We start from the raw sequence: 13730 nt of genomic DNA on the forward strand, positions 1-13730 counted from the left end.
ATAGGTATCATTTGTTTCAGTTGAATTTTTTTGTTTTTTGTCTGTTTGTTTTTTTTTTTTTTGTATAATATAGAAGCGCCATGTTTTTCATTCGAGGTTATTTTAGATAAATATGTGGCGGGACTCTGGGTATCGATGTTAGCCCTGCAAACTAAAAAAATGAATAAATAAAATAGGATTAAATTAAATTAAAATAAAAAAATATGTAAAATGGAGGTGACAACCAAAATAAAGATGACTGAGGCGGAGGATAAATTTTATACATAATTTATTTTCTTATAATTGAAAAATAAATATTATACAAAATTTATTTTCTCATAATTGAAAAATAAATTTTATACAAAATTTATTTTCTCATAATTGAAAAATAAATTTTATACAAAATTTATTTTCTCATAATTGAAAAATAAATTTTATACAAAATTTATTTTCTCATAATTGAAAAATAAATTTTATACAAAATTTATTTTCTCATAATTGAAAAAGAAATTCTATACAAAATTTATTTTCTCATAATTGAAAAAGAAATTCTATACAAAATTTATTTTCTCATAATTGAAAAAGAAATTCTATACAAAATTTATTTTCTCATAATTGAAAAAGAAATTCTATACAAAATTTATTTTCTCATAATTGAAAAAGAAATTTTATACAAAATGTGTCATAATTGAAAAAGAAATTCTATACAAAATTTATTTTCTCATAATTGAAAAAGAAATTCTATACAAAATACAGAGGAGGTTAGTGCTTTTGTCATTTACAGGAATTTGTAAATAAGCATCGCTTAGGTCGATCTTAGAAAAAGCTTGCCACTATTTCATTTTGTGAACACTTCCTCCAGGTTAGGTAATGGATAGTGGAAGTCTTCTAACGACCTGTTGAGCCCAGTTGAGAACTCAGCGCAAACGCAGTATTCCTTGGACCTTTTTTTTTTACATAGACTGCCAGACCAGCCCACTCACTGTATTCAATTTCAGTCAGTATACCGGTGTTTTCCAATCTGTCCTGTTCCTGATTTATCTTATTAAGGCATGCGAAAGGGGCGTTGTGTTTTTTGTTAAAACAATTGTCTGCCCGGTTTCACCTTAAAATCCGCAGCTATTTGTGTACATCTCCCAAGGTCATGTTGAATACATTGGGCAATTTTTCCTTAAAGCTAGTTATTAGTTTCTTAGTTTCCGCTGAGCAGGCTTCTGTTTTTTTTTATTTGCAAAATGTGGACTTACCTATGTCTGACAGGTTAAACTCATCCATCTAATCAGAGTCGAATAGGTTTTTATTTAGTTTTTATGTAGAATGATCATCAGAAAGAATTTTAATAAACTTGATTGTAATCCTTAAAAGAAAATTAATAGCAATAATAAGCAATATATTGTATAAAAAGCTATCATTGTGTTTTAATTTTCTTATCACTTTGTTTTGCTGGAGATGGGGCATTCACCAGGAAACCAAAATTGACCAACTATTTCAATCACTACAGCTGAGAGATCTTTTTAAGATTCTAACCGTTCCTTTGAGCGCAATTGTTTGTATTTCGTTTGCCTTTGGTTTACCAGATATATTTTTCAGGTAATTTTTGAAATTAATTTTCATAAAGCCAATTGGTCCTGTCTGACTGCATGTTGTTGTCTTGTAAAGGTAAGAAACGACGCAAATCACATAAAGCTGATATATTCATTTTATCCACAAAACACAGCCATATTTTGTAATATTTATTCTGTTAGTGGACATACAAATAAGAATAATCAGTGGATGACATTAAAAGGGATTTTAGTGATTTTTGTGATAATTTCTTACTTAACAGAACCATAATAAATGCGAGTGTCCTACCCTCTCTGATAATTATTTATCATTCCTCAAGCTTTTGCAGGTTGCTTCTATCAAATATAAACCACTACATACTAGTGTCCTCTTCACCGACACCATTTCTCTTTGCACTAATTGGGTGTCCACACTAACAATACACCTTCATACACTGAAATTTGTCACAAAATTAAGGCATTAATGATAGATCCATATAACCAGATATATTGTAAAATCATATTAATTAGAATTAATGGGAATGTAGAGGAAATAATTAGGTGTTCACATTAACAATACACCTGCATAGAATAGAAATGTGTCAGAAACTCCAACAAGGCATTAACGATATATCCCTATAACCAGATATATTGTACATTCGTGGTGTTATAAAATGTCAGTAATTTAGCTGACACTTAATTTGTAGATGAACAAGATACGGACAATTTTCAACAGGTGATGTTGATTTTGGTTACGCCAGAAGTGACATAATGAGAAAAATAGTTTAGATGTGAGAATGACAGAGTTGGACAAACCGGTCGGAGTGGCTTGACACACCTGGGAGAGCAATGGGGTCAACACCTACACAATGACATAGGACAGCATGCAACTTGGCCAAGCAAAAAACAACAAAAAAAACGACAGAATAAAGTTTTTGACAACACAACCCAGACTTCTGATTTCTTTTGGATGAATTTTCTTGCAGTCTTTTCAAGACTGCCAAAACAAGACCAGGATGGACCAGGTATGTTTCCATATTGACCTCTGTTAAATCTCTAGAGAACTGGTATCTGTCCCTTTATATTGTAAATGTTATGTCTGTTAAACTGTATCTGAGAATATATCGACACACTCAAATATAACAAGTCTAGACGATAATAGACACTCATAAATATATACACATTACATATATTAAATAGACACATAAACATATGGACGTTTTTATAAACAAGTAAACGGTTATATACACCAGTCATACAGTCCTCACATAAATAAATGAATACATAAACAATACAATATTACAATAATGTTTGCGGTTAACTATAAAAACAAGCATTGTTATTGTTCAAATTGACGTACATTAATTACATTATTTTCAGTGAACAGTAATGATTTTCTTCATTATCATATGAATCTGATAAAATGAATTACATGCTTATATTTCTCTGCCCCACTATCGTCAAGTATGATTGTTTTCATCTTGTATTTGTGAAGTGTTCCAAGTTTAGGACAGTCAAATTAAAGAAATAAAAAAAATATTTTTAAAAAATCGTCTTTGCAAGCCAACAACTGCCGGGTTTGAGATCACCACTGACACTAACCTTCGTCTGTCTGCCTCTCTCCAACCTAACCTGTCAACTCCTTTTATACATGTATCCCATGTGATTTCACGTGATTTTGCATGACTTCCACCAGAGCACAACTTTTAAAACTATGGGTGCCATCTTGATTTCTCTCTCTCTCTTTTGCCCAACCTCGCCCGACACACACGCAGTAAGACTTCTGTTCGTTTGATCTGTTTTTTCCCTGTCTTTTTCTCCTTTCCTTCTGCTAACTTTAAACAACAATTTGTATGTGTTTTTCCAAACTAGAACTGTGTTTGCATGTCAGGCCTCCGATTTAAATTCTCTAAAAATCCAGCGTCACAATTTCATAAAAGAGTATTAAAAAAGATTTCCATAACAAGATATATTCTCAAATTACATTAATTAGAATACTTAGGTATGTTCTATTTTGAGTAAAGGTATACTAGTCAATAAACTCGACCTTGACTGGAGTAATATTTTCGAAACTGAAAACTCAGGTGAATTTTTAACATTTTTATTATTTCTCTATAATGCCAAGATATTTGTACTGTTCCTGCTCTTCTAGATTTCTCATGTAACTCGCTTACTCTAGCTGTATTATTTCTAACTACTGATGGAACACTTGCATATTTGTCAGGACAAACCTCATTCCAATATCTTTAGAAGGCATGTAAAATTAGTAAATGTCGACTTAATCCATTGCCTATGCCGGCACTTATGAAGAACACATAGGTTTTTTAGCAACTCAGACATTTTATATGTTTATTACTTAGGAAATTTAATGTCAGGCAAAAAATACAGAGCTCAAAATTTCCTCTTCTCATCTGAACATCAGGTATTGTTATTGTTCTCATTGATGTATTTTAATTACATTATTTTCAATCTATTTATATGGTAACAACGATTTTGTTAAATTTTACATGCCCTTTATTGATCAACTATCAGTCTGCCCTAAATTAAACATAACATTAAATTCCTCTTAAAAATGAAGAAATATGGCAAGAAACTGAGACATGTGCATGCAAGTATTGTTTTTAAAACAGTTCACTTCTTGTAAATAAAAAAATACTGAACCTGAAATCGAACCCAAAACCTAGACAGTGAGTCAAGTCGGATAACCATTATGCCAGCTTGCTGGGATCTTTTAAAAGTATTTTTAAATTCCCTTATTTTTAACATGAAGAAGATGACATGTGAACGATTTGTGCATGCGCTTTCATGAAACAATGTAAAACAGATACAAATCCGATGATCCCCAATTTTTCAATTTTGCTTCCTTGCCAGCCCTTTTTACAGATGAAAACCGAGTAAAAAGTCTTCCACTTGCCACCAAAATTTCAATTCTGTAGATCAAAGATTCATTGATGATATAGTTTGAGAGTTATCTTCAAATACACACACATTCTCATTTTATAGATATAGAGATTACACATATTGCTGTGTTTTTTACTAACCTCAATTATGATTGTTGTTTTGTTTTATGTACTGTTTGCATGTGAGACTTCAGATTTGAATTCTGTGAAAATCCAGTGCCACAAATTTCACAAGAATATGGTTTCTCACCTGTGTGTGTACGCATGTGAAATTTAAGACTAGTACGCTGTGAAAAAGATTTGTCACAATATTTACAATCATAGGGTTTCTCACCTGTGTGTATTCGCATATGAGATTTTAAAGCAGAACTTCGTGGAAATGCATTGCCACAAACTTTACAATCATAGGGTTTCTCGCCTGTGTGTATCCGCATGTGCGATTTTAGATTATTATGCAGTGAAAATACATTTCTACAAACTCTGCAAACATAAGGTTTCTCGCCTGTGTGTATTAACATGTGCCGTTTAAAACTTGAATTGTCCAAAAACGAAGAACCACAAACCTTACATGAATAAGGTGTCTGACCTGTCTGTATTAACATATGCTGTTTAACAGTTGAACTTTCCAAAAATGTAGCACTACAAACTTGTTTGTTTGTGTGTATTTTTCGCATGTGAGATTTCAGATTTGAATTCTGTGAAAATCCAGTGCTGCAAATTTTACAAGAATAAGGTTTCTCACCTGTGTGTGTGCGTGTGTGTAATTTAAGACTAGTACGCTGTGAGAAAGATTTACCACAAACTTTACAAGCATAGGGTTTTTCACCTGTATGTATTAACATATGAGATTTTAAAGCAGAACTGCGTGGAAATGCATGACCACAAACTTTACAAGCATAGGGTTTCTCACCTGTGTGTATTCGCATGTGCGATTTCAGATTATTATGCAGTGAAAATACATTTCCACAAACTGTACAAGTGTAAGGTTTCTCGCCTGTGTGTATTAACGTATGCCGTTTAAAACTTGAACTGTCGAAAAATGTAGCACTACAAACTTCACATGAATACGGTTTCTCGCCTGTGTGTGTCCTCATGTGTCTACTCAGATGGTCATTTTGTGAAAATGCAGTTCCACAATAATCACAGGAATAAGGCTTCTCTTGCATGTGTACTCGGGTGTGCTGTGTCAGACTTGAACTGTGTGTAAATGCCGTTCCACACAATTTACAGCAATAAGGTTTCTCACCTGTGTGTATTCTCACGTGAGTTTTAAGGCTGGCACTCTGTGAAAATGCAGTTCCACAATATTCACAAGTATATGGCTTCTCACCTGTGTGAACACTAAGATGACTTTTCAGAACGTTACTTTGTGAAAACGATTTACCACAAACTTTGCAACAATAAGGTTTCTCGCCAGTGTGTACTCTCATGTGATTTTTCAAACTAGAACGGCCTGAAAATTCAGAACCACAAACTTTACAAGAAAATTTATAACAGTTTCGTTTCTCTTCCATTTTTTATAGTTTTTACTTCTGAAAATGAGGCGTTCTAGTGCATATCAGATAATTTCATGTCCTACATTAGAACGTGATATTACCTTATATTCTCATCCTTACTTTTTATCAATTTTTTCATGTCTTTATTTTTTGTGACGATGAGATATCAATCCCTTTAAATGCAAGTTTTTTTTAAATCTCACTTGCAATTAAATCATCGATTATATTCTCCAGGAGATTTTTGAAGTTCTTTTTCATAAAGAATCGCATGTGAGTTTTAAACCAGAACAACAATTCCACACATTTGATAAGAACACATTTTTTTTCAACTTTTATTTGCACATACTTTTTTACTTGTGTGCATTCCACAAAATTTAGATTGATATGGTTTTTCACCTTTGTCTATTAGTGTGTGATTTCAAAACGTTTTAATTTATGTGTAGGCCAAAAACTTAAAGAGGCTACAGGTCTTTTTAATTCATGTATATTTAAAAAACATTTTTATTTATGTGGATTCCAAATATGTTTTAACGACTGTGTGATCCAAAAACTTTAGAAAAGTTTGGTTTTTCATTTGTTTTTTAAAATTTCTTATCAGTTTGTTCAAGCCGGGAATCGAGCATCCTACTAAATTACAAACATCACTAACTCGAATATTCTTCTAACTGAGAGATCTTTTTAAAATTATGTCCTCCTTTTAAATGCAATTATTTGAATCTTTCTTGCACTTCGTTCACCAGGTATATTGTCAGGTGATTTCAGGAATTCTTTTTCATGAGTTCAATTGCTCCTATAATAACTGGAATTAAAGAAATCTTAAGATTCCAGTTTCTTTTCGTGTCATACATAAGACCTTGGCTCTGTTTGATCCAGCATCATTGACACTAACTTCTACTGAGGTTGTTTATTTCTTTTTTTGTCCCAACAGTATGCCAGGTTTTATGGCTCTGCTTACTGGGCACGTAGCTCTAGAAATTGGACAGTAATAGTAGATGGTGTATGATTATTTCTGACAGTTCTTTTTGGTATATGTTCCCAAGATTTGTTGCTGCCTTCGATATTTAACTTTTTACAGATCATCCAGTGGAGATATGTAAATGTGATTTTCCAGACTGACACTCTGACAACATACAAATCCGCAAACATGTTAAGAGGATTTGGTACGTGTGATAATAAAACACCTTTACTTATTAATCTAATAAGCATTCAATTCAGGACCATTTTTATTTTTCAGTGAAGAAAGGAGTATCACTATTTTCTTTTTTTTATTAAAGAAATGAGTTCTTTTTTTTTTCCTCTTGGATTTTTAAGGCGATGAAACATTCCACTGAATATCAGAAATTCCAAACTGCCTTTCCCAAATCTTCTTTGATATTAATTTTTAATGTTCATATTTTATATAAGATAGAATTTATGTAGGCAGAGATTTTTTAATTCTTTGTGAAACTGAATGACACAGACATTTTCTGATGTGTCAACCTGTAAATAAAAAAGATATAAACACGTTTAAACACACTTTATAGTTTTTCATTCAACTAAATATTTTTTCATTCATTTTCAATTATAAAAAATTATTTTTTATGACATTTTTACTTGGACAAATCTTTTCTGGTGTCAAATGTGATATTTATATAAGATTTCTTTATCAGTTTTAAATCAACTTTAACTTGATTTATCAATATTTTTCATTATACACAATAATATATTGCTTATTTAAAAAAAAAACAGATTTTTTTCTAAGAAAAGAATTCAGCAAAATAAATACCTAATCACCAGCCTTGGAAAAAAATAATTTTCTTTGTCTTAAACATAGACTACTCAATTAAAAATTCTTCTTGTCCATGTATACAAAAAAATATATTTTTTAAATTGAAAGCATCAAACTAGAATAGAAACGTGACCACTAAACTGAGGCCATCCTTTCACGTGGCGAAAAAGAGATAATGAAATAATAGATGCTTATAATAAGGTTTCATAATGCTTCCATTGGTATTCTTGATCGGTCAGCTTTTTTCTTATGTTAAATCTTAGTTAAAATGACTTGAAATTTTCACTGTGCCATCTGAAAGGTTAAGACATTCACAGCACAACTTTATGAGTTCAGCCTTTCATCCATTCATTGAATTATCAGATTCACTCAAGATCATGTAAAACCACAATTGCAATCAGCTTGCAATTCTGCGAACATTTTTCCAACAGGAAGATCTCATCCACAAATTTTACATTTTGTTAGTTTCAAGTTGAAGAAACATTAATTTCTCAGTTATCTGCGTCTATTTCATGCGAGATATAAGTACATTTCGAATATATTTTATTCAAAGGCATAGCATTCTTCTTAACTATGTCAACAAATTGAAATATTTGAATTAGTTTCATTCATGAAAACTTAATCCTAAACCAGAACGCTTCATTATTGATATTTCATGGATTTGTGTTCGTTAACATTTAATCTGAGACCACAAATGCATTTAGCAATGGATAACAACATACGAAATAACCAGGAAATACATGAACTGTGATTTGACACTCAGAAATATGGCTTTCACACACACATATGTTAAGAATCAAGATTTCCAAGACAAATGTGTGCTAATAATACTGCAAGAAATATGCCTTAACATAAGTAATCTGTTACATGAACGATTCATACATGCCTATGCGTTAAACAGTTTATAAACAGATGAAAATGTGATGACCCCTGACCTACCAATTTTATCATTTTGACCCCTTAGCAGCCCTTTTTTCCAGGATGAAAAAGCAATTAACATTTTTCCACATCTCTGAATACCCTATACACCGGATTTTAAGTCTGCAGATCGAATATTCATTGAGTATATAGGTTGAAAAGTGTTTTCTTACACATACACATTCTCACTTTTATAGACAACACAAGGTGACAATCAGCAACCGTAGAAAGGCCTTTATGCAGATGCTCATAAAAACGACAGTTCCCTCCAATCTGGATAATTTGTTTCTGTAGAGAAAAAATCCTCAGTTTATCTTTATTGGCAGACAACATCTACAGTGCATCACTCAAATTCTGGCGAAACATCACTTTAAAAAAACATCACTTTTAAAAAACATAGTCAAAGAGGAGACTGACTGAGCACATCGCTATTTTAAAATATTCTAAATATACATATATAATATTTTAAATATACATATATAATATGTTTTTAAATATTTTAAATATACAATAATATTTTTTGAAATATTTTAAATATACATATATAATTTTTTTTAAATATTTTAAATATACATATATAATATTTTTTTTAATATTTTAAATATACATATATAATATTTTTTTAATATTTTAAATATACATATATAATTTTTTTTTAAATATTTTAAATATTTTTTTAAATATTTTAAATATACATATATATTTTTTTTAATATTTTAAAAATAAATATATATAATAATTTTTTAAATATTTTAAATATACATATATAATAATTTTTTAAATATTTTAAATATACATAGATATAATTTTTGGAAATATTTTAAATATACATATATAATATTGTAAACGTACAAATAATGTTTTTTTCTTGCAGAAGCTCCATTCATTCATGACATCATCTTTTCTAAAATATTCAATATGTTTATCTAAGCATGGATTTCCCTTTTTGCTTTCACTTCAGTATTTTCCTTTCTATTTCCCATTCTCATTCTTATTAGTTCGCTCACTACTATATTTAATTAAGCAGTCATTAGAAAGGGGACAACCATACACCATCTGCTCAATCAAGCAGTCATTAGAAACATGATTATGGAAGCAGAAAATAACCACAATAACCTTCTCCATTCACAAAATATGTAGAAAACAACTTCAATTTCCAAATATGACAAACATTGGAACGTTTAAGCTGCATTCAATATGGGTCGCACAGGATGCATGTACTGTGCGACCCAATCTTGTGATTGTTTCAGAGGATTTGTTGTTACTGGACTTTCTTTTCATCCTGAGATGAAAGTTTATTTTCTACATTCTTTACAACAAAAAATAACAAAAATGAATAGACCTCTCTTCAGAGAGCTTCACCACATGATTGAAAACACAATTTCACTCAGAGAACAGTTATTCTGCTTTGTCCAAATCTATCAATTAATAGGTTTTACTTAAAGAAAAATACATCTTCATGACCGTTTGTTTTAGTATAATCATCTTAGTGTTTGTTATTTCTAAATCAACATCAACTCAAGAGATACAACTTGATTTTGCTATATTGAAAATTTATATATTGAATTTAGCTCAGTAAATGCAAGATTTTTTTTTTAAGAAAGTGTCACTAACTTAGAAGAAAACTTATTAAAAAAGAAACATGGTTCAATTGTATTATAGTGACCGTTCGAATATTTCCTTCATTTCACTTAGTTTTAATACAAATTCATGTATGTTAAGTCTAAAAAAAAAACTATTATGGTCAACATATTTTATTTTAAAAACATTATGTTAAATTAAGGATGATGACAGCCAATCTGACGTCACACATTGTGACTGGTGTTACGGCAAAAATAATTCTTTATTATATTGTATTTTCTTTAAGCAGTTTTATTTTATTCTGTTACTGTTATTTTATTCTGTTATAATTTCTTGACACTAAATTATTTATGAAAAAAAAAACAAAGCAAAACAGATAACAGTGGAAATCTTTTTACTGTGACAATAGAGGGAATATGTGACGTCATATTTGGTTGCGATAACACAGTTAAGATTTTCAATTAACCATCAAAAAACCATTCCATTCAAAAGGCATGTGATGAGGCATTCAACACTTTACATATTCATTTTACATATAAATGTTACATTGGGAAATTTGACATATTTCTAAATAAAATCAAAATGTTGCATCAAAACAATAATTTGCAATAATTGCTAATGATTTAGGTGATTGTTAAGCATTGATAACAGATAATATGTAGTTTTAAGCAAAAAAATTAAGATTACGCACCTAGTTGTCATGTGTAAAATAGTAATATATCCAAATATTACGAAAATTCATCAAGTAGAAAATTATTTATAGTTAAAAGTAATTTTTACGGAAATTGGGAACAATTTTTTGATGAGTTTGTTGTTATATCGCATGTGCAAAACACAAAATCAGCAGCAGCAGTGATCATGAAAACAAGGCCGTGCTGAGACGGACCTTGTTTGTTGGCACAGACATACACAGACATACCAAACGCACACGAGAGCGTCAAGACCTGTTTTTTGCTATGTCTATGTCAACAGCATAATTTGCAAGTCATTTCAGCAAGTAAACTATTAGGAAGAAACACTAAACAAACAAAAAAATTAAATTTGAAGCATAAACAGCACAACCAGCAACTCTCCTGTACGTATATTAACACAAATACTTAACATATATAATTAACACAAATAGTTAACACAAATGATTAACACAAATAATCAACACAAATAATTAATAGAAATAATTAACACAAATAATTAACACATATAATCCACACAATTAACACAAATGATTAACACATATGATTAACACAAATGATTCACACAAATGATTAACAAAAATAATTAACACATATGATTAACACAAATAATTAACACAAATGATTAACACAAATAATTAACACAAATAATTAACACATATGATTAACACATATGATTAACACATATAATTAACACAAAGAATTAACACAAAGAATTAACACAATTAATTAACACATATAATTAACACATATAATCAACACATATAATTAACACATATGATCAACACATATAATTAACACAAAGAATTAACACAAATAATTAACACGTATGATTAACACAAATAATTAACACATATGATTAACACATATAATTAACACAAATAATTAACACATATGATTAACACATATAATTAACACAAATAATTAACACAATAAACACATATAATAAACACATATAATCAACACACATAATTAACACATATAATTAACACATATAATCAACACATATAATTAACACAAATAATTAACACATATAATTAACACAAATGATTAACACATATAATTAACACAAATGATTAACACAAATAATTAACACAAATGATTAACACAAATAATTAACACATATAATCAACACATATAATTAACACAAATGATTAACACAAATAATTAATAGAAATAATTAACACATATAATTAACACAAATGATTAACACATATAATTAACACAAATGATTAACAGAAATAATTAACACAAATAATTAACACAAAGGATTAACAAAATCAGAATATAATTTTTACTTAAATACATCCACAAGTTTATCAATCTGATACTGACAAGTGAACACTCCTCACAAACAGATGACCCCCTGTCGTACGTTAAGATGCAGAAACGAACACAACTCTGAATGCACTCTGGATATTCTCAAAGCTTTCTCCCATTCTTTGTGCGACATTTATCGATGGAAAGAAATCTGTTGCAGTTACTTGGATGCAGGCAGAGAATGGTCATACTTGTTTGTTGATATACTACATTTTTGGCTTCAACAGAAACAATTGGTGTCAATTGCCATATTAGATTGTCAATCCTTCTTGGCGAATTTGAACCGAGTTTCAGGGAAGTAGTTTTGGAAATTGATTTTGGTTGCAGAAACACAGCGACATCACCTATTTTGGTAGCTGAGCTTATGGATCTATTTGTTTGACTATCGAACTTGGAACCTTTGTTGAGTGCTTTCCAGATGCCAAATTTGAGGCTGGCTCCGGACTCATCACAATCAAAGGGATCGTCGGATTGGACCTCTTGCACAAAGTGGGTCCCTTTCAACCCTGCCCCTGCCTGAGGCATTGTCCTCTTTGGAACTGTGGAGTCTTTCTTTCTGAGGACCAAAGGTGGCTCATCTATCATTAGACTGTAATTAATCAGACTACACAAGTGAATTCCCTTCCCACTTGTGTTTCGTTCTCAAGAGCCAACCCACATATCTTGACCCCTTGACAGAGTTCTTTCCTAACAGGTACAGAGGTGAATAGATGTTCAGTGTGGAGTCTCTGGGGATATACAATGAAAATGTCTTCTCAGACCATGATCATAAACAGTTAAGGTGCTCATAGAGTTCAGGGATGGTGCTTACTATGTGGAGCTTCCCTGGCATACTGACAAGTTAGCCAGAGTTCTGCCCAATCATGTTGTGTCCTTGCGTATATTGGACTGGGTGGCTAAAGACCTAATAAAAAATATGTACCAAGACTATTTGGAAGTGTTCAGACAATAGGAGCAAGATGGTATTATTGAGATCTTTGTGCCCCTCCACAAATTTGATATGTGTTGTTACTGTGTCAACATGTTGTTAGGTCTGATCTGACAGCTATTACAAAGATTTGTCCCATATTTAACTGCAGTTTGAAGACCAGTAATGGAATAGCCTTAAACGGGTCTGCTTTCTCTGGCATCAACCTCACATATTGAATTTATTGATGAGCTTCAGATCTAACAATTGTATTCTGCTGGCAGACATCCGGAAGGCATTTCAATTTGATTTGTCTCAAACTGGAAGCAGACAAAAACAGGTTGTTTTTTCCTTAAGGATGGAGTTCATCTTCACTGTTTTCAATATTCAACATTGATTTTCATCTTCACTGTTTTCAATATTCAACATTGATTTTCAGATTCACTGGCGGCCCATTCATACTTGGTTATGTACTTAAACTTCATGCAGCCCAATACCCATTAGATGATAATCGCAGGATGATGGATGACCGATTTTATGTGGACAACCTTGTTGCATCAGAAGCAGATCCACATAAACTGGCTGAGTTGTACTCTCTGACAAAGAAATGTTTGCTAGAGGGAGGATTCAT

At 30.9% G+C, this 13730-nt stretch overlaps 1 protein-coding gene across 1 annotated transcript in view; it reads right to left on the minus strand.

Annotated features, from left to right (window-relative positions):
• Positions 1–661: 661 nt before the first annotated feature.
• LOC145270815 (uncharacterized) overlaps positions 662–13730 on the minus strand; it is a 57035-nt gene continuing 43966 nt past the window's right edge. Inside the window, exon 2 of the mRNA XM_080126393.1 lies at positions 662–7395. Within this exon, the coding sequence (XP_079982519.1) occupies positions 4567–5934 (1368 nt within the window). The 5' untranslated portion in view covers positions 5935–7395 and the 3' untranslated portion in view covers positions 662–4566. The remainder of the gene's footprint in view (positions 7396–13730) is intronic.

The sequence above is a fragment of the Euprymna scolopes genome, chromosome 46 (genome assembly GCF_053919585.1).
Source record: "Euprymna scolopes isolate OS-2025 chromosome 46, ASM5391958v1, whole genome shotgun sequence".
Classification (NCBI taxonomy): Eukaryota; Metazoa; Mollusca; class Cephalopoda; order Sepiida; family Sepiolidae; genus Euprymna; species Euprymna scolopes.